This window comes from Melanostigma gelatinosum (genome assembly GCF_949748355.1).
Source record: "Melanostigma gelatinosum genome assembly, chromosome: 2".
NCBI lineage: Eukaryota > Metazoa > Chordata > Actinopteri > Perciformes > Zoarcidae > Melanostigma > Melanostigma gelatinosum.
Genome location: NC_136635.1, coordinates 20,161,163 through 20,186,567, shown reverse-complemented (window position 1 = coordinate 20,186,567; position 25,405 = coordinate 20,161,163). Strand labels below are relative to the sequence as shown.

At 43.5% G+C, this 25,405-nt stretch overlaps 2 protein-coding genes across 3 annotated transcripts in view; both read left to right on the top strand.

Moving 5' to 3' along the window:
- garre1 (granule associated Rac and RHOG effector 1) overlaps positions 1-5,917 on the top strand; it is a 28,117-nt gene extending 22,200 nt beyond the window's left edge. Inside the window, exons 10-14 of one of the 2 annotated variants that reach the window (XM_079290104.1) lie at positions 48-1,114; positions 1,986-2,151; positions 3,120-3,257; positions 3,561-3,636; positions 3,908-5,917. In XM_079290104.1, the coding sequence (XP_079146230.1) occupies positions 48-1,114; positions 1,986-2,151; positions 3,120-3,257; positions 3,561-3,636; positions 3,908-4,243 (1,783 nt within the window). In that variant the 3' untranslated portion in view covers positions 4,244-5,917. Of the gene's footprint in view, positions 1-47; positions 1,115-1,985; positions 2,152-3,119; positions 3,258-3,560; positions 3,637-3,862 lie in introns of both variants that reach the window. The other variant, XM_079290103.1, reaches the window with a different exon arrangement.
- A 3,178-nt stretch (positions 5,918-9,095) lies between these two features.
- phka2 (phosphorylase kinase, alpha 2 (liver)) lies at positions 9,096-24,105 on the top strand. Its single transcript, XM_079289345.1, has 32 exons — positions 9,096-9,288; positions 9,400-9,482; positions 10,536-10,694; positions 11,545-11,592; positions 12,397-12,565; positions 12,793-12,875; positions 13,086-13,166; positions 13,275-13,373; positions 13,468-13,614; positions 13,745-13,798; positions 13,928-14,050; positions 14,168-14,263; positions 14,853-14,960; positions 15,157-15,235; positions 15,495-15,629; positions 15,715-15,824; positions 15,942-16,086; positions 16,351-16,429; positions 16,514-16,668; positions 16,760-16,930; positions 17,462-17,574; positions 17,658-17,794; positions 17,910-18,072; positions 19,108-19,187; positions 19,290-19,368; positions 19,444-19,573; positions 19,665-19,766; positions 20,474-20,592; positions 21,228-21,281; positions 22,114-22,347; positions 22,432-22,632; positions 22,735-24,105. The coding sequence occupies exons 2-32, from the start codon at positions 9,405-9,407 to the stop codon at positions 22,906-22,908; spliced, it is 3,705 nt and encodes a 1,234-aa protein (XP_079145471.1). The 5' UTR covers positions 9,096-9,288; positions 9,400-9,404; the 3' UTR covers positions 22,909-24,105.
- Positions 24,106-25,405: the final 1,300 nt, after the last annotated feature.

Below are 25,405 nucleotides of genomic sequence, written 5' to 3'. Positions count from 1 at the left end.
TTTAATACTAAATAATGAAGTACTTGTCTTTCTCTTCCCTCCAAAAGAGAGCAACCCTTGCCCACTATTCAAATGCAGCTGCAGCGGGAGAGCCCGGATTATGGCGGCCAGGCAGACCTGCCTCCAGGCACCGGCTCCAAGACCTCCAGTGGATTGCCCAAAACAATATCCAAGCTGACTTCCAAGTTCACGAAGAAGGCCTCATCCAGCTCTAATAGCGGGGGCAGTTACTCCATCCCTAGCACCCCGTCTCGCAGCATGCTGACAACCAGCAGCTCAGAGGATAAGACCAAGAGCCTGGGCCACAGTGACGGGAGGCTACGGAGCATCCTGCAGATGAGCAGCCTGTCCTGCACCCCTGACTCTTCCCAGCAAAGCCTGCTGGCCAATGGTTTAGTGTCTGATGACCAGGGGATGAACCTGCCAACGGACCAAGAGATGCAGGATGTCATCGACTTTCTCTCAGGATTCAACATGGGGAAATCCCAGCAGGCTTCGCCCCTGGTCAAAAGGAGGAACTCTGTGGCGTCTGCCAACCCCGCTGAGCTGAAGCCGCCGAGTGGACCTCCGCCAACTTCCCAATCGATCTCTCACGGTGGCCTACAGCCTCAGCCCCAGCCTCCACCATCAGTGCAGAAACAGCAGCCTCAGGCACAGCCACCTCCTCCACAGCAACAGCAGCAGCAGCCCCCTCTTCCACCTCAACAGCCCTCCCCCCAGGCCCTGCAGTACTACCAGCACCTCCTGCAGCCCATCAGTCAGCAGCAGCCACCTCCTCCTCAGCTTCCCCCTCAGCAGACCCCACCCCAGGTCTTGTCACAGCAAAGAGTGGCAAGCAAGTGGCTCGTCACCTCTGGGCAACCGCCTCCACCGCAAGGCCCCCCAGCAGGGCTGTCACCCCTGGGTCCAATCGGGCAGTGGGGCTCTCCTGGACTGCCAGATCTGAGCTCAGATCTGTACAGTCTGGGCCTAGTCAGCACCTACATGGACAGTGTCATGTCAGAGATGCTGGGTCAGAAGCCACAGGGGCCCCGCAACAACACGTGGCCCAACAGGGACCAGAGTGAAGGAGTGTTTGGAGTCCTGGGAGACACGCTGCCCTTTGACCCAGCAGGTGAGATCCACCTCCCTTTTATATGCCGACGAAGTGTTCTTTTTACAGCCCAAAATCAGAGAATTCATTTTTTTTATTTCGACTGTGGGATCAAGAAATAAATAAGAGACACAAATCAGACAGTACTCTTAAGTGTAGGAGGATTAAATCTTTAAAAATTGGTTGAAATCAATATGTTGCTTTTCAACAAATTTTTTCAGTCAAAGGTGCTGAAAACTTAACCATAGCCAAGCACTATCATCACAACATCATTATATCAAAGGACAGCAGTGTAATGGCGGCATACATAAGGAAACATAATGATAGATAAGGATACATAAGGTTCCTGCTTATTCTACAGCTGAAGCACTTTGTTCAGAGAGCAAATTGCGAGGAAATAATCAGGATGTTTGTCAAGTCCGGACCATATAGAAATAATGTTTGTTTATTTGGCTTCATTCAGCACATTTAATTAATTAAACAGTGTTAAATATCACTATGCAACACAGGTGTTGTGTTGCAAATCAGTGTAAAGAGAAATGACGTGTATGATTCTATTTATAAACTACCTTGTAACCATTCAAGCAGATTTCAGACATTGGACCCTGATCTGAGTAACACGATCAATGTTGGTCAGATAGTGTGAGCAGCTGTTTTCCACTACAAGTTGGCGATTAATGCTGAACTTAGCCTGTGTCAGTGGCTATTTTTACAGTGCAGCAGACTCTTTTGATTGCAGTCGAGGCCTATTGTGCAGAGTTGACTTACGGCCATTGTGATTTTTCTGCTACGGTAGACAGTCTGGCTCAACGGAATGAGCTCCAGGGAGCGAAAGAGAAAAGCTGAGGGTGTCAGAAACTCATAGCTGTGTTTATCCTTTCCATATACGCAGTTGGCTCTGACCCGGAGTTTGCCCGTTACGTTGCCGGCGTCAGCCAGGCCATGCAGCAGAAACGGCAGGTGCAGCACATCCGTCGGCCCACCAACACGCGCAGCAACTGGCCAATGCCTGAAGAGCAACACAGGACCTGGTCCCACCCCGAGTACTACAGTGAGGGGTAGGTATCTGTACACCAGGTTTCCCTTATCACTGATTCGATGCTGTACAGGGCAAAAAAAACAGACATTTTTGAGTCAAACTGACGGGAAATGTCATTTATACAAAGCCGCCAATAAAAATGTCTTAACTGGACTGCCGACGAGATTCGGGAACTTCTGTCTGTAAAGGCTGGCACCGCAATCGTTAGACCGATTCATTGAACGCCAAGATCTTTGGTTGTTGATGACCAAAATACCGCAGTGTCATGTCCAGCCTCCTGCACGCTGTACCCATGCGCCCAAATGGCTTCAGACAGTACAGTATGTGTGCATCATTCTTCCAAATCTGACGAACAAGAAGCGCACGGAGACATGCACCTCTGCCATGTTTCACCATTTGTTTTGGGCAGCAGTATGTTGCTGAACCTGTAGGAGGGTTATTTAAAGCGTAGTTTCATCAAGTGCACTAAAGTGTTGGAGCAATGTCCTGATTAAATTATTGATGTGGCAGACGGCATCAATATGTGAGGCATATACCACGTTGATGTGTGAGACAACACCGTCCTGCTTAGATATGCATCTCAGAAAGTTGGAAGATGTAATCAGGGAGCCATTACTGCAGTGGCATCATACTCGTAAACCCTGTGCAATAGTGTCGTAGTTATTAAAATGAGTTTGCTTTTTAACCAATTTAATACAGTGCTTGCCATTAAATAGGACTAATAGATGCTGTAGAACCTAATATGTTGATCAAATGCCACTGAATCCACAATTTATGTGATCAATGTCTTTTAACCCGACAAATCACCAACATGCAAAGAAGGGTAACGTTTACAGTTTTATACATTACAGATGTTTCTTTAATTCTGTCATCAAGGTGTTAAGACATAATCAACAAATGAATCTGAACCCGTGATATGCCTTCAAATACCACATTGCTGAGAGTATAACCGTAACGGGGCTAACACCTCGTCTGTTGTGTCCTCAGAGAGGCCGTAAACAGCACCTGGTCAGCCAATCAGGGGGACTCGGCCAGCTCTAGCGATGAGACGTCTTCGGCCAATGGCGACAGTCTGTTCTCCATGTTTTCTGGTCCGGATCTTGTAGCGGCGGTTAAACAAAGGAGGTAAGTCCCCAAACTCATTCCCCCGGCTTAGATTTGTCTCGTCATCTTCATTCAGCCAGCTTTCAACAACGTTCAAACTGCACTGATAATTATCATTCAATGTGATTCACTGTATTGTCTTTGGTTGATATTCCACACTCAAACACTGAACTACTGTTAAAAAAAAAAAAAGACCTGATCTTTTTTTTACTACGCACTTGTTGACCGTAACATAGAAGTTGATGCGCAGGCTCGAGTGTGTGAGAAATAGTCCTAGCAGTACAGTATGTGAGTGCTAATAAGGTTCAACTTCTCTGTTCTTAGAAAACACAGCTGTGGTGAGCCGGAGGTGTGCACCCTGCCCTCACCACCACTCCATCACATGGCTGATGATAACCAGGTAAAGTATGAGCCCCCCCCCCCCAGCATTGAGAGCGCTGTGCATGGAGCACCAGTGTTACTATGCAAACTACTCGTGGGAAAAACCCGATTATATATTCGCTTTATATATTCGCTTCTTGTTGCTGTCAAGGAAACATCAGAAATAGTTGTACATTCGACGGTGTCATTTTTTGGCCTAACGTAAAAGGGTTGATAAGACCTTCTTGTGACTTTTTGATTCGTAGTGGACCTTTTCGACTCTGCTGATTGCCGTGTGCTGTGTTCAACAGGACAGCAAGACTAAAACCTGGCCTCCCAAAGCGCCATGGCAGCACTCTACCCATAACACCATGCCCAATCCCAGCTCTTCCTTGTACCAGATGAACATCCCGCCTTCCTCCCAGTGGAGCGACTCCATGCAGATGCTGCAGTCTCCCGTGTGGTCCACTGCCAGCGACTGCTCCCCCTCCGCTGGCATCTCCTCTGGTTTTCCCTTCACCCAGCAACCGCAACAACAACAACAGCAGCAGCAGCAACAACAGCAGCAACACAAACCCATGACCAAGGGCTTTAAATCTTTCCCCCTCAAACATGAGCACAGGCCCTCCTACCTTCACCAGTACTGATCTCAGTCTAATGTCTAACGAGTCCGCGGTGAAGTGCCACCGAGGGCCTGTAGCTCTGTTCGATCAGCCACTGAGTGGGCCAAGCTGCAGCCATTACAGTCCATGCCCACTGAATTGGAAGATTTCAAAGCCTTAAAAGGCAAAGTTAAGTATACACACTGGCTCAACATTTTTGTATCTATATTTTTCCATGTCAAACATCCCCATTTGAAAAGGAGACGTATTTTGAAGTTTTTTCGAACTGCCATGTTTTAACTACAACTACAAGTGCATGTGTCATGCCGGCAGCAGTTAGTCTAGTGGTCGTCTCTCGGTCTGTCGCGCTGACGTCTCCTCAGACGTGCACGGCCGTCACCCACTCGCTTCTGCAGCTGAATGTGTGCGTAAGTGAGCAGATTACAAGGGTGCAGGGGCTTGAAATGCTCTCATTTTGCCCATAATAAATATACTGTGTCGACATAGCTGTGACTGCCAAATCTCACCCAAGATGACTCAGAATACAGCTACCATCTACTGTTTCATAGCTTGTAAAATACTGAAGTTGAAATATAAATATTTAGTTCTTTTTATTAAGAGGCTTTGAGCAGGCTCAGCATAAATATAGTAAGTCACTGCAGAGGTGTAATTTGAGAGAAATACACTACTTTTTCAACAACTGACCAGAGTTAAGAATTATAGCAGTAACTATGTGCCATGTTGGTATCGATAGCACTTGCAGAATATTCCCAACCGGAGCATTGTTCAGAAGATGAATGGTGCTGAGGAGATGAGGGGTGGTCTGAGATTATCGATAAACGGTGACATTTCACACCCTGTTGAATGAAAGCTTTCGGGAACATCTTCACATCCAGAAGCGCAATCATTTCCTCCTCTCTGATTGGCAGTTGTTTTGCTCCAGATTGACACTCTCCCGTAAACCTAACTTTTTCTTCTGCTTAATAATACAATATTTTTCTTGTACATTTATTGACAGTATTAATCTTATTTTTGTATTTTCTTACATGTTATACCATTACTGTATGTTAGTATTCTAGTAGACATATTGCATAACACATTATTTTCCACCTCCCAATATGTGAAAAAGCACATTTCTTTTCCTACAGAGTTGAACTACACCATCTAAAGGTTACCAAATATGCCATGCTAAACACTACAACATTGTGTGATGAGGGTGTTTTCGAGCCCTTGTTTCTTCGGTTTCTATGGCAATGGGCTGTATTTAAAAGCCCAGAATGTTATCTTTTTGTGATGTTTGCGGATGCCAATGTTGCCTGTATTTATGAAATGACACCATGTTTTCAGAAAACTAACATACTTAACATGTTTACAGAGAATTGTTTGCTGTATATACATATAAATATATATCTTTTTATAGTTAATGTGCTTTGCACAATCAAGATATAGGGTTTGTTGCTTTTTGTCTGTGTTCTCCCTCTAACTGTTGCAGCCTTTTTTTAAAGACGTCATTACAGACCTTGGACTGTAACTGTTAGCTTCTCGGCTGTGTCAAATGGTTTACTAGTGGCTTCTACAAAATAAAATAAAAAATAATAAAAACATGTTTCCCTGATAGAAGATATGAAGGGGGACTGCTTGGCTTATGTTGCTTATTCTCTTGAGCTGGCAACTGACTCTTTCCAAGTGTACCAGCAATGCAAAAAATGAATAAAAATGACTAGCAATTCAAAAGGCTGTTTTTGTATTTATTTGTTTTTTGGCTGAAAACAAATTCACTTCTCTCTTTGAATTATACACAACTGCCACTATTAGGTACACCTCGCTAGTCCCGGGTTGGACCCCCTTTTGCCTTCAGAACTGCCTTAATTCTTCGTAGCATATATTCAACAAGGTGTTGGAAACATTCCTCAGATTTTGCGCCATATTGACATGACAGCATCACGCAGTTGCTGCAGATTTGTCGGCTGCACATCCATGATGCGAATCTCCCGTTCCACCACATCCCAAAGGTGCTCTATTGGATTGAGATGTGACTGTGGAGGCCATTGGAGTACAGTGAACTCAGCAATTTGTGTTAACAAGCAATTGAACAGGTGTGCCTAATAAAGTGGCCGGTGAGTGTATATTCAAACTGCTGGTGAACTTTTCATATGTTTGAGCATCATGTGCACAGACACAATGTGGTCTCTGAACTTATTTCACAAACTGACACCAAGAACAACTTTGAAAAATAGAACATTTTTAATGTACAATTCATACTAACTTATATTTAGAATTTACAACAAATATTCAGTGACATTGAATTCGAACACCAGTAATCCTGGTACGGGTAACATTGAAAAACAATAATGGTTATGATAAATACATTTTGTGTGACGTAAAATCCTCCAGAGAGTTCACACCCCCATCCAAACCATCATGTCGCACGGGGCACATTCACAGTTGGTGTTGAAGCAGAGCTTTCATTAGCTGTAGGCTGGAAACAGAAACATAGTAGAAATAAACAAATCAATCAACGGAACAATACCAATTCTGTTATTACTGCAGGACTCATTCGTGAATTGTGCAGTCTGTCCTCACATGTGTGGAGGGAGACATGTTGCTGGCATCAGCTATGTTTGCCAAATAGATGATGTTGCGGTGCAGAATATGTTGATATCTGTTGGGGAGAAAAAAGAAAAACAGCAGCTGAAAGCAATGATTAGAAGAGACGCGTATCTGCATAGATAACGTGACACAATACAACTCACGACAGTGTGCAGACCACTGGATGTGCATTACATAAGAATGCATTAGCAGTTCGCTGCTTCGGTAACAGACACTGAGGGTTGTTTTGACTTACTGCACACACTCCATTGCTCGTCCTTTCTGCTGGTATTCAGCGATGCATCGAATTATCTGGTCGTTTTCATCCAGCAACTGGGACAGACAAAACAATGGACTAATATGCATTAGCTAATGTGCTGATTTTAACAAGTGTTAGCTACCTTTGGAAACAATAAAGTCACTGAGTGCAACACCAAATATTTCCACCAAGAACAGCCCTAAATGGATGCTGGTGTTCAGCATGCACGAGGCCAAACTGAGTAAACAAAGATAGAATGATGGATAAACAAGTGAAGTAACCAACACTAGCTAGCGGCTAACTACCCAAGCTACGGGAGAATAGGCTAATAGCTAGTTAACCGCTTCGTTAAATGTTATTTACTGGTGTCTTACCCTCTGTATTGTTTCTTGGTTAATTCTCGCCCTTCCTCGCAGTTTCTTTGGCACAAAGACAATCGACATATTTGTGAACACAAAGTTGGTTTTGCCGCTTGTTTATGTTTGCGACAGAGCGATGCTTCTTCTTCTTCGTTTCTACCTTTCTTCTTTCGTCGAGTTTTTCTTCTTCTTCATTCTCTTCCTTGATCGACGCACGTACCATTGTTGTTGTACTACCGCCATCTTCTGGAGAGTTGCAGTCGAGCAATGTGACAAAATATATCCGTTACCATTTTCTAGCGAAGCTGATTTATATTTTGAATATTTAGCTCACATTTATCGCGTATCGTGAAGATACGAGATACATTTGGGAAAGAGATGCATTTCTGCAGAGTGAAATACTTTTCCATGTCCTCACTCATCGACAGAGCTTCTATGACCAGTTGGTCAAGGGTTTGAAGTACTACGAGGGAAGTTTCAACTTAAATGTAACTGCAATGACGGTGTACAACAGATAGTGAATTTGCTTGTGTGTGATTTTATAGACGACTGGAAGACTGTTCAGTCGTATTTGATTTTGTGAGCATAACAGCAGGTTTGTAAGCTCTGCAGAAGTAAAACTCACACCTTTAGCCCACTATGTATACCTTACCTTGATTCATTCTTCTTTTTCAGTCAATCCCCTGGTATTCCTCAAAAAGCATTGGTTTTCAATATAGTTTCGAAGTTAAAATATTTTTTTTCTTCTACCCAATGACTTTTTAATATGTATTTTTTGACATAGTATACTATAACGTTTTTAATGACTTTTTTCAAAGTGCTATACTCCATTGTTTCTATGACTTTTTCAAGCATACCATAGTATGACATTTTATGACTCTTTTCAACATACTATACGATGACGATTTAATTGTTTTGGGAAATAGTATACTATTACTTTTTTATGATTTTTTGCTAGAGGGACTACTATGACCTTTTCCGTCATACTATACTGTGACTTTATGACAACTATACTATATACTATGATTGGATGTTATATGTTTTTCAAATCCCCAGGTGTCACTGTGCTTACTGACCTTAAAGGCCTGCAGCTTCAAATCTTATTTTCAACACAAACAGATTTACGGCAGCTGACCTGTCGGGTGTTCCCAGGAAAATGTGGCTCCGCCCGCTGAGCTTGGCAGTTTCTTGACGGGTGCCGAACGAGTGCCGCAGACTTGCCACTGTGGAGCCAGTGCCACACATATATCACCCAACGACAACGTTATATCAAATAGGTTGAATTCGCTCCACCACAGCAAGCTACTACATCGAAAAACATACTTGGTAGTTATTTTTTTTTAACTTTAACATTTTAAATAGAGTCCACGAAAAGACATTGTTTCCTGTCGCACTTCATTTGTATGAAATTTGGTATACAAATAAGCCTTTTGGGAAAGTTCCTGTGCCTGTTTCCATCTGCGCTGTGCCCTGAACCATTGGGAAATAAAGAAATAGGGGGTCATGTGGCGCCCCCTGTCGGTAGACACTCAAACAAACAAGAACATCATGTAATGTTTTTTTTCCAGAGCGGATGTACAGTTTAGTTGCTCTCATAAGTCCTCTGCACGTGCGCTGTTCCTGTGAAACCTCACGTGTCACCTGAAAGGCCTGACTCTACACGCCCAGCGTCTTGAGCGGAGCGCCGGTCTGTGTGTGTGTGTGTGTGAGAGTGTGTGAGAACACAAGCTTGTCATGTTCGTGTTGTCGAAAACAGCTGAACGCTACTAGCTCCGACTAGCGAGCTGTAGCCGAGCAGCAGCCTCTGCAGAGCGGCGAAGCTGTCACATCAAACCGCAGGACTGGAAGGATGGATCTCTAACCCTGCGTGGGAAGCGTCCTCGGTGATTGAGCTGCTACATGTAGTCGCCGTATTGACCATACGGTCATATTTACTGACGAGCCTTCGGTGCTAGCTCCTTGTTCAGACATAACTTGTTGTGTTGTGTGCGCAGTGAGGATGAGGAGCCGCAGTAACTCCGGAGTGAGGCTGGACGGCTACGCCAGGCTGGTCCAAGAGACGATCCTGTGCCACCAGGTGAGTCCGGACATACACGGCAGCATAAGGCGAGAAACAGCAGTACCACAGGGTAGACAAGTACAAGTCCTGCATTTACTTCCATGAATCTACATATGTTTGCATCAAAATATTCAAAAGTACTTGTTATGTAACATGGCCCATTTCAGAACAATTGATCTGTTATATCATTGGTAAAGAAAGATCACAATGCGCTACACACTAAAGCTGTCAAATATATGTTGTGGAGTAAAAAGTGCAATGTTTGCCTCCAAAATAGTGGAGTTGAAGTATAAAGCAGCATAAAATCAAATGAGCAAGTCTCTCGAAATTGCACTGGAGCCAAATGTGCACTTACTTAGTCTCCACCACTGTATTTTATTTAATGGGAACTGTTGAGTTCTGTTAGATGTTATTTAGCGTCGTCATCAAGCCCTCTGTTGTCTCCTGCAGAAATATGTCAGGCATGCAGTTGTTCTGCAGCCTGTAGGTTAAGGTTCAACCAGATCGAGCTGCACAGAAATAAACAAGCCGTGAGCAAAGTTCAGCCTCTGGAGTATAGGCTGAGGAGCGGAGCACTATGCACCTTTATCTGCACTTCAACAGCTGTTTAAGTTTAAACGTGTGACCCAGAGGGTTCACAGCTGATGGAAAACAGTGCCAACTTTCCGTACACAGCATGAATATGCCAGGGTGTAGGTTTGGTTACGGAGGGGGGGAAGGAAGGGGGGGGGGGGACACCAGGAAGTCTCAGGTTCTTCAACCAAAAACCTGAAACTTTAGAAATTGCACAAACCCAACTTAAAGTCACATTTACTGTCATTGACAGAGAACTGATACTTTATTTGTTTTATTGATGTCTCCTGCCTTATATTTTCATTAATGTTCAATGCTGGTATTTCTAGGACAATATAACAAAAAACAACTGTCAACAGTAAATTGTATCACAGATTAAATGATTTACAGTTGAAACTAGTGGAGTAATTGTCTGATCAATGAACATAAACATGACTTTTAAAAATCTTCTTCATGTCCACCCTGTCCTTACTGTGTGTGTGTGTGTTTGTGTTTCAGAACCCAGTGACAGGACTTCTCCCTGCCAGTGCCCAGAAGAAGGATGCCTGGGTGAGGGATAATGTGTACAGCGTCCTGGCCGTGTGGGGGCTGGGCATGGCGTACCGCAAGAATGCAGACCGCGATGAAGACAAGGCCAAGGCCTACGAGCTGGAGCAGGTGTGTTTTGGACAGAGAGAGGGTTAATGTTCACACCGGGGTCTGTTTGTCCGACCTGTTATGGTGGATTGATGTTCCACAGTAGCAAGCTTGTGGTGTGTGTCGCATCACATCTAATTAGTTTACACAAATGTAGAATACTTCCTATTCATCTAAAACAAGATGTCTTATTCTCAAATTGATGTTTCAAACTCTGAACTGGGGGAATATACAGTAGGCTAATTGTTACAGATCTAACATGGTAAAGTAATTAAGTCAGTGCTAAAAGAAGTTTATTAATCAGCCATCATTCTTAATTGAAAGAGTCGGAAATTAAAGTAATTGAGCAATAAAAAAAATCCTGGTTACAACTTCACAAATTAGAAAATTTTCATTTTATTCATATATCGTATTTTACAAATGATGTCATTTAGAATTTTGACTGTTAGTCGGAGAAAGTACGCAAATTATAAATATCACTTTTAGCTCTTTTGACATGTTTTTATAGATTTAATGATTACCAATAAATCAAGACATTTAATACAATGTTTGATTACTCCGTAATAACAAAGATTTATTGCAGTACTTATTTTAATCATCACTTATTGACGGACGCACTACGGTGTCTTTGAGCGGTGATGCATTAATCTACTGACGTTGACACGGAAGTGCATTTGAGCGGGGATGTGACCGCTTAGCTTAGCACAAAAAGTGAACGAACTTTGAGCCGAACTGAACTGTGATTAGAATCAGCAAAGGGATTTGTGACGTTTCGTCTCTTTTCGACTAAAAAAAAACAGAAAATAGTTTGGATTGTGGCGAGGGTTTTGTTGTATTTTCGTGTCTTACGGATGTTGTTGTTTGTTGGCAGAGTGTGGTGAAACTGATGCAGGGACTTCTTCAGTGCATGATGAGACAGGTAAGTAAGGCATCATATCCTTGTGGTGGAAAATCCGAGAAGGGTAAATGTGTGTCCAGGTTCTTAGAAACCACAACACGTTATCTGGGGCACTGTGGTATTTATACAGACTGTTTTATGTAAACAGCCTCTCCGGCTCTCTGACCACAGTCGGCTGCTATCTGCACAGGCACGCCGTCGGCAGTTAGTCAGACAGATAAACAAACTCATTATTAACAATGTGCAGAAGTAAACGCTCCAGTCACACTGTGTATTGTTTGTTGCTCTCGTCTTGCATTCTTGGAATTAAGACCAAGACGCCAAATTCACAGCAGAGTGTTAAAATGCTGCAGTGCTCCGGGAGCCATAAAGCAAAGAGGCTTCCTCCTCTGCTGCAGCGAAATCATCATCAGCAGGTCTAAATATATGAATGACTGGGAAACAGCAGACAGTGATCGGAAGCCTTTATAATGTTCTATGAACAGGGCTGTGACATGTCAGCGCTCTGTCCTGCATGATCAATAACAGGATATGGAACATAAGTGGGATTCTACTGTGCATGTAACACGCTCTTTGGGATTTATCTAACTGTTAATTATTTATTAATTCAAGTTTTCATTTTTTAAGTGAAGTTTATGCAGAAATCTGTATGTTGTGGACCGTTTTGTTTTATCTCGTCCTCCGTCTCTCTCTTCTAATACAACCGTTTAGGAGTCTTGACTTTTTATGCTAATATCCCTTTTTAGAATCATCTGGCCGAGACAAACACCATGGATATTTGTGTGCGTTTTGCGTATTCAAATGTGCATGTTCGTGTGTCTTCAGGTGGCCAAGGTGGAGAAGTTCAAACACACCCAGAGTACAACGGACTGCTTGCATGCCAAATACCATACTCCCACCTGTGCCACGGTTGTCGGAGACGACCAGTGGGGCCATCTCCAGGTGGATGCCACCTCTATTTACCTGCTGATGCTTGCACAGATGACAGCCTCAGGTACCATTTCCCATTGCCCGTTAAAGGGGATTTTTGGTTTAAAAGATGCCACACATTTTTGACAAAAGGATTTTGAACATTTTCGGACTCTTGCGTAGTATTAAAAATAACACCTTAGCAAACGGCGATGCTCCCTCCCCGCTTGGCCAGCTTCCCTTCTAGCTAGCGCTGCAGGTCCTCGTACCTAACCGTGAGTTGTTCCCTGAGTGTGTCACGTTATCACGCAGGTCTTCGCATCATCTCAAACCTGGATGAAGTGGCCTTCATCCAAAACTTGGTCTTCTACATAGAGGCTGCTTACAAAGTGGCGGTGAGTAACCTTTTCAGAGGTTTTGGGTGTTTGCTTTAAAGAAAGCAAGAGGTAGAAGCTGACACACAGTTGACTGAAGAGAGACAATCGGAGCAAAAGCTCGTTTAAATATATTGCTTCAGCAGCGTTCCTCCAGCGTAAATCGCCTCGAGTGATGTCATTGTCGGTTGGGGCTGATGATTTTGAACATTCACCCCCCCCCCCCTGTAGGATTATGGGATGTGGGAGCGAGGTGACAAGACCAACCAGGGCATCCCCGAGCTCAATGGCAGCTCTGTAGGAATTGCCAAGGTACAGGTTATTGTTGCCAGCATTTATGATGTACAATACATAAAGACCACAAGAGGAAATTGTTGTGTATAATATGTATTTGTGTGTTTGCATTGTGGTGGTTTGCAGGCAGCCCTGGAGGCCATAGATGAGCTGGATCTTTTTGGTGCCCATGGGGGGCCGAAGTCAGTCATCCACGTTTTGCCTGATGAAGTGGAACGTTGCCAGGTACCGTTGGCTTGTCCTCTCAGCCCCCCCCCCCCTCATCATCGTCTCTGCTCATCTTTCTCCTGCTGAGCATGTCTGATGTGCTTCCCCTCAGTCCATCCTGTGCTCCATGCTGCCGAGAGCGTCAACGTCGAAGGAGATAGACGCCGGTCTTCTGTCTGTCATTTCCTTCCCTGCTTTTGCCATCGAGGATGCTGACCTGGTGGCCATAACTAAGTCGGAGATCATAAGCAAACTGCAGGTGCGGTCTGAGCAAGACGCGACACACTCTGCACAGAAACGCTACAACAGTTCAGTGTCTTACCCGCTACTCCTTTCTCCTTGTAAGTCAGTCAGCATGCTGACATTTCCACTCTTTGGTGTAATTTCAGGGTCGCTATGGCTGCTGCCGCTTCATCCGGGATGGATATCTTTGTCCTAAAGAGGTACGATTTTCATCTAAATGCTGAGATTTATAATGTATTTAACTGCTGTAGAAGTCCTGCAGCAGGGACAGAATAATTGTATGAATATGTATATATGTATAATCTGAGCTGAGTCTGTTTTCTCACTAGGACCCATCTCGACTGCACTACGATCCCGCAGAGCTCAAGCTCTTTGAGAATATCGAGTGCGAGTGGCCCGTGTTCTGGACCTACCTCATCCTGGACGGTGTTTTTACTGGAGACCACGTGCAGGTAATGCAGCCAAACACACTGGTCCTGTTTCTACTGTACTCACACAGTCGTGGAGTCCCTTTGAATGGCTTCTGCTGCAGATGTAATGGTGAACAAATGACTGTGGCCCTTGAACAGGTGCAGGAGTACCGTGAGGCACTGGAGGGCATTTTGATCAGAGGGAAGAACGGCATCAAGCTGTTGCCTGAACTTTATGCTGTGCCTTGTGACAAGGTACCCCACAAGCATGGCAGACGTACATTTATTCCAGTCTCATTCTAGTTGCATTGTCTGAAAAAAACCCACCAACCAAAGATATGAGGTTAACTGTAACCTGAAGATGACAGGACTGGGCTTTAACTTTCAAAATCTTAGTTTTTCATGGATGTAAGTTGGATATATACGATATTCAGTTGCATTGTATTGTGTTGCATTAATTACATTTTAGTTCGAGTCAAAAAGCAGTAAAATGAGCAGACCAGGTTCTCTACACCTGTAGGCCTTAAATACTGAACCTGCTGTAAATGAAATGACAAAAACAAAATCGTCAATTAATCTGTTATTTTATGCTGATTTCAATTACCTCTAGCGTTGATATCCGGTATAAATCTTAATTAATTGTATTCTTGTTGACAAAAACGTTTTTACTTATTCTTTACAGTTAGTATTCAGCCACGCTAACAGCCTGATAGTGACATCATTAGGTCAAAATCTTACTTTGTCTAATCGTCTTTTCTTTATTTGGGCCTACTTAATCTCTTTGTTTTAGGTCTGTCCAAGGATTGTTTTTACATATATTACCAGTATCTTCTGCCTCTAACAGGTGGAGGAGGAGTACAGCAACCCTCACTCAGTGGACAGGGTGGCCATGGGGCAGCTGCCGCACATGTGGGGACAGTCGCTGTACATCTTGGGCTGTCTTCTGGCCGAGGTATTCACAAGAACACCACCACTTATGTTGGCTTACAAAACTGCAGATTTCTTTTTGTGTTTTATTGTAAATGCATTTTTACAAGATGTCCACAATAGACAATGGAGCCATACATACTACATCTTTTCAGTAAACATAAAAACACTGCCATTGTTTGCCTCTGTAATAACTTCTCTCTTTTTCTCTATGTTTTAAGGGTTTCTTAGCACCAGGAGAGGTAGATCCCCTCAACAGGAGATTCTCTACAAACTTCAAGCCAGATGTTGTGGTACAAGGTTCGTGATTGATCATTCGTTCAAAATAAATCTCAGCCCGGAGGTTAGACAAAACTAAAATTGGTTGAATCCCATAGGAAGAGAAAAATAAGGTACAGAAAGTAACAAAGAAGAAATAAGCAACACTCCATCGTGTGTGTCAGTTGTGCAAAGAAGAATGAAGACTCACGCTTTATGTGCTGTTCTAGCATTGGTTTGTATACAGACTCCCTTCTTGAAGGCAGATTATAATGCGTTTCTTTGTATACGTGTGTGTCAGTTTGTGTTGTAGCAGAGTCAGAGATGATCAAGGAGTTGCTCAGCGATCATGGGGTCGTGGTCCAGACGATGTCAGAAGTTCTGCCCATCAGGGTCATGCCTGCTCGCATCCTCAGCCATGTCTACGTCAGACTGGGTAAACGAGCACCAAGCGCTCCTTTCTTCAGTGTGCAGGTGCGTGTTTGTGTCATAATAAGAGCAACGTCGTGTCTTTGCCTCAGGGAACTGCAAGAAGCTGAGTTTGAGCGGGAGGCCCTACAGACACATTGGAGTTCTGGGAACGTCCAAATTCTACGAGATCAGAGACCGCTCTTATATATTCGCCCCCCAGGTAAAACTGGCTTGAGATGTTGCAATGGTCATAATCACAACCATGGAAGTGGTAATACGACTGATTAATACTCTGGTTTCTTTCTTTCTGTCTGTTTCTCTCTTTCCTGTCCTCCAGTTTCTAGATCAGCACCATTTCTACCTGGCGCTGGACAACCAGATGATTGTGGAGATGCTGCGAACGGAGCTGGCCTATCTCTCCTCTTGCTGGAGGATGACAGGGCGGCCCACGCTCACTTTTCCTATCACCAGCAGCATGCTGGGTAATAAGGCTCTTATCTTATTTTAGCAAACCAGTCTCACAGATTAGGTTTTCAGTGTTTTTGGAAGTTTTGATGAAATCTTCTCACATTTAATTTACATTCCAGCAGCTTGTAGAAATCTCATCAAAAACATGTTTTGGGGGAAAACACAAAGGTGGAACTAGGATTACTCTGGCCAAAAAGGTCTCGGTTACATTCCATTCTTGCTATTTTGTCAATTCACTTCACTGCGCTTCACAGCACTTGTTTACTTTTTGTGTCCAGTTGAAGATGGAGATGCGCTTGATCCGTGTATCCTAGCAACCCTCAGGAAGCTACAGGATGGCTATTTTGCTGGAGCGAGGTCTGTTTCCATCTGTGACACACACGCGTCATACTGTTCGTGTGTTGAAATGTCTGTCACGTGACAGTGTGGATGTTGTCGCAGGGTGCAGATGTCAGACCTCTCCAGTGTCCAGACCACTTCGTTCCACACTCGCCTCAGCTTCCTGGACGAAGAAGACGACGACAGCTTACTCGAGGATGAGGACGAGGAGGATGATGAAGACTATGGACAGGAGTATAAAGTCTGTGGGCCCTCAGGTAGTTGCTGATGAAGTGTGTGTTCCTGTAAGTCATTCCCGATTGAACTGTAAGTAATGAATTGTATTATGTTGTTTTTTTAAAACTCCAGAGGGCTCAAAAGACATGTTTGACCAGTACCTCACCCAGCTCCTTCACAGCACCACCACCAAGTGCCATCTTCCTCCCATCCAGAGGGGGCAGCACCACGTGTTCAGTGCTGAACACACCACCAGAGACATCCTGTCCTTCATGGCCCAGGTCCAGGGCCTGAACGTTCCTCGTGAGTTTTTAGGAATCAGACGAATACTTCAGTCTGTTTTCTCATTGAATAGTGTTTCCTGTAATGCCGGCGTCCATGGTTAGGGATTGATTGAGGTTGAACGTTAAGCTTAAGTCAGGCGTTGCTGATATTATTTGGCTTGGGCCAAATCAATGGGGAAAAAAGAAAGAACAAACTCTGTTTGCTGTGCAACTTTTATTCCCTTCCTCCTGCAGATTTATACAAATATTGACTGATAATCGCCTCGATAGCCCATAATTCAATGCAACCACAAGACATGTGGTTTTAGGGGCACAATTAGACCACTTACTGCACTTGTTCTTTCACTCCTGCCAACTCTAAATCTAATCTGATTCTCAACGCAACAAAGCCCATTGTGTTGAGGTTGTTAACCGGGTAAGAAATCTCTTAGTGGTACAATACAAATCACGTTAAACTCGATCCACCAGAAATTAAAATGAATTGGCCGCGCCTCAAAAGCTCTCCTCTTTCACGTCACTGTTTCACATTGTCTGAATTTGTGTATTTCAGAGTCTTCCATGTATCTACCTATGACTCCTGTCAAGAACAAACACCGCAAAGCTCTCAACCTGCTTGAAATTCCTCTTCCTCCTCAGCATGGCCCAAATGTAAAGCAGCACAAGGTAGGCGCAGCAGAAGCTTGTTTCTCATGTGACGTCGCTGTTGCTCTGAGGTGTATTTGTCTTACGCTGGCATCCCTCGCAAGTCCCACAGCGCTGCAGAATTGCACCTGCCTCGAGACTCCCAGGGCAACACAGACTTTGCAGTGTTGGTGAGGCAGCTGAGAGAGTGTCCGACTCTGCAGGACCAGGCGGACATACTCTACATCCTTTACGCGATGAAGTACGGACATAGAGACAGCTACGCACACGCAGAGCTCATTTTCAGCTTTGTCACACGAATAGGTCAACGTTTTTTGTGTATTGACCCATCCTGTGTGTTCCCCCCCGATAACCAGAGGCGCTGATTGGCTGGTGGAGTTGTCAGGTCCCGGGCAGGGCGGGGTCAGCGTGCGTTCCCTGCTCGAGGAGCTCTATGTTCAAGCCGGAGCCTGCAAAGAGTGGGGACTCATCAGATACATCTCTGGGATACTACGCAAGAGGGTGGAGGTCCTCGCCGAGGTCAGTGAAAAGTCATTTTCTGTCACAGCAGACGCAAGGTGGCTGAGCAGTTGGTTGGAGAAGAGTTCTTTGTCAGCAACAAACAGTTGGTCCTGAATAAGCCTAACATTTTAGGCCTGATACAAAACCTTTGGACCTCACTCACGACCTGAGAGGAGCCTTTAGATCCTTGATTGGCACGCTTGTCTGTGACCTCACCCTGACGGGCTTAAAGGGACATTTTGAAGCCTTCTTTTGAAAGTTTTCTTCTCTCTGTAGCAGCAGACTCACATTATTTAATTATGGATGCCAAGCAAGTTTAACACATTGGGTTTGCTGAGTTGTTGACAGATGATGGTGATGGTAAAGATTCAGTAAATTCAAAGTGATACAGAGTTCAATACAAAATAAAAAGCCTCTCAAACGGTTTCCGAGGGTAGCAAAACAAGTCGCCTACACCTCAACTACATGTCATAGTTTGAATCATATTTGAAAAGTTATTTAGTATTATTGTTGAAATACATAAAGAGCCATTCCACAAAGATCTTCTCTCCTCGACAAAGCAGAAAAGTGACACGCATTCATTCAAATCTAAACCACCTTTACAGAATCCGCCCTGATCCAAACATCAACAGTATGAATGAACATAAATGTGTAATTCATGGCTGAGTCACCATCAAACCATGTTCTTTCATCTGGAAAACAAAACTACTGTCCATCTATCAAAATACAGAAAAGGCTCTATCACCATCTATTGGCCATTAGAAGAACAGCACCAGAACATATAGAATCAGAATGAGTAGGGTTTTACATACGAGGAATTTACCTTTTGTGTTTAGTGCACAATATGAAAAAAAGTGTTTTTAAAGTGAAAAGAGCTGCACAGTGTTCCAGATGAAGACTGACTTTAGTACTTGCCATGATGAAGTGACTCTGAGGAACACTTTGAACACCTGCTGAATAGCTTCCAAAAGAGGCTCCTCTACAGAATCAATAAACTGTGACATCATTTGAATCGTTTATGAATGAATAAACCTCCATTTGTCTGCTCCTCAGGCCTGCACAGATCTGATTTCCCATCACAAGCAGCTGACTGTGGGCTTACCTCCTGAACCCAGGGAAAGAGTCATCACAGTGTAAGCCGCTGTGGCCGAAGTGATTTCGTGCTCACGTTAATGGTTTGTTAAATTCATTACCGAATAGGAAACCAACTCTTCCTCCTCCCCGTTTCCTTTTAGTCCACTTCCTCCCGAGGAGTTGAACACTCTCATCTATGAAGCCAGCGGTCAGGACATCAGTGTAGCTGTGCTCACACAGGTAACTCTATCAACTTTTGGGCTGCCACAGGACTTTTTTTCAGATGCTACAGCTGTGTGTGTGTTTGTCATGTAGGAAATCATGGTGTATCTCGCCATGTACGTGCGCTCCCAGCCTGCTCTGTTCGGGGACATGCTGCGCCTCAGGATAGGACTCATCATGCAAGTGATGGCCACTGAGCTGGCTCGCAGCCTGCACTGCTCCGGTAGGAGAACCAAGCGCCAAACACTGTGTATGGACATAAACAACCCTGCATGGTTAACAAAATAAAAATCACCTTTGCGTCATCTCTGTAGGGGAAGAGGCGTCTGAGAGTTTGATGAGCCTGAGTCCTTTTGGCATGAAAAACCTGCTGCATCACATCCTCAGTGGCAAAGAGTTTGGGGTGGAGAGGAGCAGTGAGTTTCTCCGGTTTCTTCTTTCCTCATCATTTATGGTGAACCCTTAGTTTAGTGACAAGGTTTAGAGAAGAAATTAGGCAGTGAAAGATGTCTGAATGAGCCAAAATCAAGTCGAGCTGACAAAATAATTGTAAGAGACTGTCGCTGCAGCAGCTGTTGTTAAGTTGAATCAATGTTGTTAGCCGTGCAGCATGCTGGTCCGTCTGTCAATCCTCCACTTTAGTCCAGACTGAAGTCTTGACAACTATTTTAATGGGTTGCCATGACATTGCGTACTGACATTCATGCTCCCCAGAGGATGAATCCTGCTGACTTCGGTGATCCTTTAACTTTCACTCTAGCGCCGCCAGCAGGTCAACATTTCACTTTGTCCAGTACTTTGGTACGTGACCAAATACCCGCAGAGCCAACGGCATTTCCATCAACTTCAGCTGTAATTTCTATTTCAATGCACGTCAGCAAATGCCAGCAATTGTTTCACTAAGATGGTGAACATGGTAAACAACATACTGGCTAAACATCAACATGCTAGCATTGTCTTTTAGTGTCTATTGGTGTGAGCATTTAGCTCAAAGCGCCTCGCAGAGCCACTTGCATGGCTGTTCACCATTTCAGACATGCTCAGCAATCCGGAGGTCTGGCACCAGCCTATAGCATAAGTGCCCAGTGGCCTTGTTTGTTTTGATTCTGTCTCTGTTCATCAGTGCGCCCCATCCAGTCAACAGCCACGAGTCCTGCCATCTCCATCCATGAACTCGGCCACACTGGAGCCACCAAGACTGAACGCACAGGGATACACAAGCTGAAGAGTGAGATAAAACAGGTGGGAAAGTAAAAAACAACAGGGTAATAATCTGAGTGTATCTTTGTAAATATGCTGTGACATGGGCTTCATGTGCTTTGATCTATCTGTCTGTCTGAATGGAATAACAGTGTTCTTGCTTTGGGTTTCAGCGTGATGACTCTCGGCCGCTCAGTGTGGGTTGGGTTTGATCATATTTAGCATGTTTCTAACGTCAGCCTAACGTCATACTGGCTCTTAACATTTCGTCAGCCACAGCGCCCTCCATAGCTGGAACGACTTTCACTTCATCACACAGCAGTAGGAGGTTATGATTTGCTACTCCTATCACGCAGTAATGGTTTCTGTCAAGAAGGTATTTTTCATTCATTTCAATTCATGAGTTCCTGAACCAATCCAGACCTTGATTCAGCTGCTTTTAAGTAGCCCACACACGCTTTGTGATCGTATTTTGGCATGGAGTGGCATCTGTTGTCAAATGGTCTTCCTTGTGATCAGTAGTGAAGTCATTTTACCTCCAAGAATCGTTCTCACGAGTTGCACAAGTTGAATTAGACTTTTCACATCTCCGTGTGGCTGCAGCATCGTCACGGCTGCAGTATGAGAACCATGTGAACCATCTCAAACTCTCCTCCGTCATCCATACCCATGTGTAGATCTTCAGCGGCGGACTTTCCTCGAGTAGCAATGTCACGTCTCCTCGCTCCACGGTAAACCATTTCACCTCATCTGCTTCCAATTAGCTTGGTTTGTCCTCCGTTGGGTTGCCGTAGTTTTGTATTTCATATTTTCTGCAGACGCCAAAATATTTTGTGTCTCTCTGCATTCAAGGATAAGGCTGGCAGTGTTATTTGTTTATTAGATTAATTATTGATTTAAATAACACCAGCCTTGTCCTTTCACATGTCTGCTGAAGTGTATTGCAGAATGTGCTACCGCATGATATTAATATGCATGAATGATTGCATGGCCTGTATAACTATAGACAGTATAATTTTGTGTGTGTGTGTGAGAGAGAGACTGTATATTTCAACCTTATTTACATGTATTATGGTGTGACACACCTGCATATGCTATTACGCTTGCCAGTACACTGCTTATTTTTAAAAGGCTCTCTACCATACACGTGATGGTGCAGGAGGGACGATTTATTTCAGACTTATGAAAAGTAATCATTCTCTTAACGGGGAACTCCACTGATTCCAAGCATCAGCGTCTGTTCACAGGTCTTGGGGGGGTATGACTGCATAATGTGGAAAAAGTTGCCTAAAGCCTTTTTTGGCTCCAAAGTGAGCTGCGTGATCAATGTCCTCAGGTGATGTCACTTAAGTCAGCGCCAGTTGGGACTAAAGATGAGTTTGAAAAAGAAAGAAAATCTGTTGTTGTGGAGTTAGAAAGCTTGCCAGATCTCTGAAACAGACACTACTGACAAGTGCAATGGTGTATATAAGGAGTGTGTTTAAAGTACATGAAGATAAGGTTTAAAATCAGTAAAATGCTCCATTGAATGTGTCAAAGTATATTCCCGTTCTCTCACTACAGCGCTGCAGCAGCCCCTCCACCACCAGTGGGATCCTGTCCCCAGTGGGCCCCGGTCCAGGAGATGGACAGCTGCACTGGGAGGACAGGCAAGGACAGTGGCTGAGGAGACGCAGGCTGGATGGAGCCATCAACAGAGCACCAGTGGGTTTCTACCAGAAGGTCTGGAAGATCCTGCAGAAGTGCCACGGCCTGTCCATCGATGGCTATGTGTTGCCCTCGTCTACCACAAGAGAAGTAACGTCTCGCAGACTAAAGCTGGATTTAGGACTTCCTGTATGTGTGTGTGTGTGTGTGTTTAACTCTGTGTTTTCTCTGGAGATGACAGAGGGAGAGATCAAGTTCGCGGTGCAGGTTGAGTCCGTCCTGAACCACGTACCTCAACCAGAGTACCGGCAGCTGCTCGTGGAGACTCTGATGGTTCTGGGCCTGGTAGCTGACGTAGACGTGGACAGCATCGGTGGCATTGTACATGTGGACCGCATCCTGCATCTGGCCAATGACCTCTTCCTCAATGACCAGGTACAGAGATAGCTGATGGCAAGAGGCACATTTTAGTTTGAAGGGACGTCCATGTACAGTATGTTGACCGGGGTTCACTCTGTTCTGCCTCTGCTTACCCAGAAATCCCACAGTGCCAGTGATTATTTCCTTGAGAAGGACCCAGCGACCGGGATCTGCAACTTCTTCTACGACAGCGCCCCCAGTGGCAGCTTTGGCACCATGACCTACCTGTTCAAGGCGGCGATCACTTATGTCCAGGACTTCCTGCCGAGCTCCAGCTGCCTGATGCAGTGAAAAAGCAGACCGAACACCTGAAGAGACGTGTTTTATAGGTAACGGATCATCCGGCCAAAGGCAGCAAAGCTTCTCATTATCAGCTCATACCATGTGGTACTTGTGAGTATATACTCTTCAATAAACTCTGTAGCTCTCATGCACTGATGTAACATCGTGGCGTTGGCAGCTGATTTCAAATCAGGATTCAATAATTTATATTTTTCTTTGTCGAGTAAACTGTGAACTTATTTATTACTTCAAACATGCAGCTCAAATGTGTGTTTACAGGACTTATGAACATGCATTATATGTAAATGAAAATGTGCAAATATATTAGCACATCTCTGTGTTCTTGGTGTTGTGTGTGAGAATATTATATGAACATTTGTAATCAAATATGTCACAGGTTATGATTCCACAGAGCTCGGCAGTTATCGGAGTTATCATTTCTTGTAATTTGTTAACACAAATTCATTTCCTCAAATCAATAATGTTTTATTTTCTGTTTTCTGTTACTTTTTAGTTTTATTTTATTTAGTCATATAATAATTGGTTGTTCTACTGTAATGGATGACCTTAAATATATAAGTTATATATTTAACTATATATAACAATTTCTAATAATACAGTGTTGATACATGAACTTGCATTAGCTGTAGTCTTGTATCAATATAAACCTGTATGGGAACAAGAATCATTGTTTACCTCGAAGGTTTCTGTGCTTGTGTATGGGTTGTGTCTTTTGTGCAATGATTGAGAATCCATAGTCTGCTGTCTGCGTATATGGCTGATGTGGCGAGTCAAATTTTGCACGTACCTCAACATATTGATGGTTTGTTCATTTGTGTACAGTGAAGATCAGTTTATTGTTGGGATAGAAGTCTGCTTTAATACTGGTACTTGGTAGTGTTTCAATATACAGTATATATGTATACAATATGTATATAGTTCATGATGTATACGTAAAGAATGCAGTGGCAGTGCAGCCAGGTATTGATAAAGTACCAGAGAGGTCCGGAGTATGATGAATTGGGTCCTTGTAAGTCTGAGAAGCACAGAAAGGTAAAAAAATAAGTTTTAAATAACTTCCATCCAAGTGCTTTGATTTTGAAAGCAAAACAGCAGGAAACAGTAAATGTTGATATATTTTAATGCTGTCATGAAAATCATGAACATTATACATGTCCATGCAATAATAAAATGATTTGAACGATGGTAACCTGTCATTTGTTTATTTACTGCCACATATCATTTTCTACAACCAGCAGTAGGAGGAGCTCTGATTGGTCAGAGCGCCAGCTGTTGCTTTTTGGATTTAATTTGAATGAGCTTAAGTGTACTAAGAAGGAGCCAAAGTTCACTTTTATTTATTTTGTTGGAATAAGGATACAACATGAGGTCTAAGCCCTGACGAGAGTTGAACTATGAGCACTTTTGTTTTTTTGAACTAGGTCCATCCCTAGTTTCCTGTTAACGTACACGGAGAGTTTGGGGATTTGTTTTGAAAAATAAGCCTTGCTTATAGGAAAGTTACTCTATCAGGGCTTTTATTTTGAAGGAGTGGGGAAAGGGGGAATCTGACCGGCCAATGTGGAGGTAATGTTGTAAGAACAGAGGTATGACAGGCCTGCTGACTGCTTTTTCCCTCTGGTGACAGACAGGAGTCCTGATTGGAGTAAAAAGTTTAAGGAGAAGAGGCAGGAAGAGGCATGTCCATTTACACATGGGACAGGTAGTCCGTGGAGGAAAGCTGTTGTAACATGCTCACATGTTCCAGCTGCAGCTTTGTGAACCATTTAAAGTTAAGTACTATTGCTAGTTTTAAAAGCTGAGAAATACCAATAATGTCTGAGAATTGATTGGAGTTCCCGTCACTTTCAGGCTCTTGTGGCCAAGTGTATAAGTATGTTTGCTTCCACGGCAACATTGTATGAATAAACACATTTTCCGACATTTTCACATGAAATTATGTATGAAGAGTTCAAATTGTGGGAATGGGAGCAGTTTTAAGTTGTTTTAATGGGAATTTAAAGTTTCATAATATGCAGAATGTATGACATATTTCAAACATTTGGAAGTTTGAATGGATACGTAATAGCAGGCATGTAACTAACTGAGCTGAACATTGTGATGTGTGAATTCATTTTCGACATTGAAAAATGTAGGATGGGAGTTAAGAATCAAAAAAGGCTTCAAGCATTCACACCAATTATGTCATGACTAAAAACGGTGATTAATACACTTATTTGTTTATTCATTCACAATATATACACCCAACATAACAATTTGAAAAACAATTCAAATGCAGGAATTTATTTCTGAATCAATTGGGAAAATACTGTTATAAGAATGAAATAGCTGAAATCCATCGAACAAGTTTGACAGACAGCTCATATGTTTATAATGTAACCATTCAAGTTCTTAATGTGTCGTTAGCCAGTTTCATAGGTCCAATGGTTCTTTGGCTTGTGGAGACCACAGTCGGATGACGATGCACACTTGTGATACTTGCTTT